The 2,500-nt window shown below is 51.0% G+C and overlaps 1 protein-coding gene across 1 annotated transcript in view; it reads right to left on the reverse strand.

Annotated features, from left to right (window-relative positions):
- Positions 1-2,500, reverse strand: part of kcns3a (potassium voltage-gated channel, delayed-rectifier, subfamily S, member 3a) — a 4,767-nt gene that overhangs the window by 749 nt on the left and 1,518 nt on the right. Inside the window, exon 2 of the mRNA XM_017464743.3 lies at positions 1-2,500. This exon is cut by the window's left edge and continues 749 nt beyond it; it is cut by the window's right edge and continues 91 nt beyond it. Within this exon, the coding sequence (XP_017320232.1) occupies positions 1,064-2,500 (1,437 nt within the window). The 3' untranslated portion in view covers positions 1-1,063.

The raw sequence follows: 2,500 nt of genomic DNA on the forward strand, positions 1-2,500 counted from the left end.
GGGTAGTAAACCACTGATGAGCGGTGGAGGAGACAGAACTGAAATCAAAACATATATACACGACGCCGAGCGAAGGGGTGGAGTCACGTCTTTCCGGAAGACCCGACATGGAGGAGCTGATTATGACCATCGTTTCGGGACAGCCTGGACACGAATATGTATTTTTCACAATTGGTATACGGGCGCTAACGAATGAGCTAAGATGAGCTAGCATGCTAGCTAACGTAAGGTGTTCACCGATACACTACGAGTCACAGCAGGACACGCCATGGTCACCTGATTTTGCTCCACCACGGTGAAGAAATCCTCACAGCGATGAGAAAATTCGGTACGAGTGCAGCTTAAAAACGTGGGGGAGCGGCATTGTTTATTTAGCTATGCGCTTGGAAAACGTTCCGAGGGACATTTTGACGGTTTTTGATTTAGCGACAGTGACGCTAGTTAGACTCCTGGCTAATCTTCTACGTATTTTCACTTGGACATGAAGCCAAAATGGCATCTGTTATTTCCTCTTCCTGTTAGCGGGACCATTGCTCATTTCTTTGGCTAGCATCAGATCTGGTTTTAGATTCACAATACGACCGTGTAACATTAGCTAGAAAACTTAGCTGGCTACTTAATTTAATCGATAGCTAACGCTAGTTCGGTATTTGGCTAGTTTAACAAATATTGCTAATATATCACATCGTGCCACTAAAATCCGATATTTTACGCTAGCTCCGCCCACATTCACTCAGAGATTAGTTCCGTTCGATATAATATTGCATAAATATAACTAGCATTGTATGCTAAGCGCTACATCGAGCTGAAGAATGTTCAAATTAAGGCTAGCAGGGATGTCGTGTAGTGACGCTTGTGATGAACCGCGCAAATTCGACGCAAGCGCCGCACTGGTTCACCCGGCGACGCTCGTCATATGGCTCGCTTGACACTTTTGTAGGAAACGACTGAGGTCTGCTGTGAGCACAGGGTAATGACGCTGTCTAGCGTGTTGCTTCTCGTTTGTTCAATTTGCTACTAATTTTAAAAAAAACAACAACAACAACAAACAAAAAAACAAAAGTCATGAAGCAACATGAGTTTCGGCCTCATTGTCCTGATTGTCTTTATCATCACTTTCACTTCCTGTGCTGCTTCTGGTGGACAAACTGTCCAAAATCGAGTTAATCGCGTTACCGTTAGCATAAAGATCGTTCATGCTGAACATAGGAATCCCTGGAATGGGAACTTTTAAGTTGCCTGCGTACTGATCCGACTCCACCAGAGCTTTCTGTCTCTCGTAATACTTGGAGAACTTGTTGAAGATGATGGTGATGGGCAGCGCCACCACCAGGAGGCCGCACACGATGCACAGCGTCCCGATGAGCTTCCCAGCCAGCGTGACGGGATACGTGTCTCCGTACCCGACTGTGGTCATGGTAATGGTGGCCCACCACCATCCGATGGGTATGGTCTGGAGCTCGGATTCGTCATCGTCTCTCTCGGCGAAGTACACCAGCACAGAGAAGATGGAAATCCCGACGGAGAGGAAGAGGATGAGCAGGCCGACCTCGTGGTAGCTGTGACGCAAAGTCGCTCCGAGAGACCGGAGTCCCACCGAGTGACGCGCTAGCTTCAGTATCCTGAAGATGCGCATGAGCCTGAGGATCTGCACCACCTTCCCGACGTTCTCCAGCTCCTCGCTTTCCTCGGCGTCTGCTTGCTCCAGTGCCAGCGTGGCGTAAAACGGGACCACGGAGACAAAATCGATGATGTTCAAAGCATTGCTGGCGAATTTACGGAGGCGCGGTGCTACCGCTAAGCGCACCACAAACTCGAACGTGAACCAGAGCACGCAAAAGGTCTCGAACGCGGCGAGAACCGGATCCTCCACGGCTCTTTCGTTAGCGTCCACCTGGTGGAACTCGGGCATGCTGTGAACACACATGGCCACGATGCTGATCAGAACCACGCTCAGAGAAACCACCGCGAGCATCTTAGCCGTGAGCGAATGTCCCGGATTCTCGAGCCTCAGCCACAGCTGCTTGCGTTTCTCCGCGCACCAGGTGCCTTCAAACTTCTCCAGGTCCTTCTCCAGGTCTGAAAGATCCTCCATGGAGGAGTCAAAGCTCTCCTGAAGCTGCTCGTCCTCGTTCTGGTCCCAGTCGTGCTCCTTATCGCACTCTTTCTGCTCGTGGAACTTGTTGCTACAGCACGAGTCCAGATAGAGCTCCTTGATGCCCCAGTACTCGAGCTCCTGGCTGAAGCTGAACACGCACAGCTCCTCCATCAGATGGATTTTGCCCGTGTGGTAAAAGTTCAGCACGTAGCGGAAGAAGCGCGGGTTGCGGTCGAAGTAGAACTCGTGCTCCGTCGCGCTGTAGTCGTCGCACAGCTCCAATATGGCCGACTCAGAGCTGCAGGGGAGCAAGCGGGCGAGACGAGTGTGCGGGAAGCGCTGGAGGACCGAGCGGGACACTTTCTGCTTGAAGCCGCCCACGTTCAGGTTCAGGAAGTTCTC

Source organism: Ictalurus punctatus, chromosome 3, assembly GCF_001660625.3.
Source record: "Ictalurus punctatus breed USDA103 chromosome 3, Coco_2.0, whole genome shotgun sequence".
In the NCBI taxonomy this organism is placed as follows: Eukaryota; Metazoa; Chordata; class Actinopteri; order Siluriformes; family Ictaluridae; genus Ictalurus; species Ictalurus punctatus.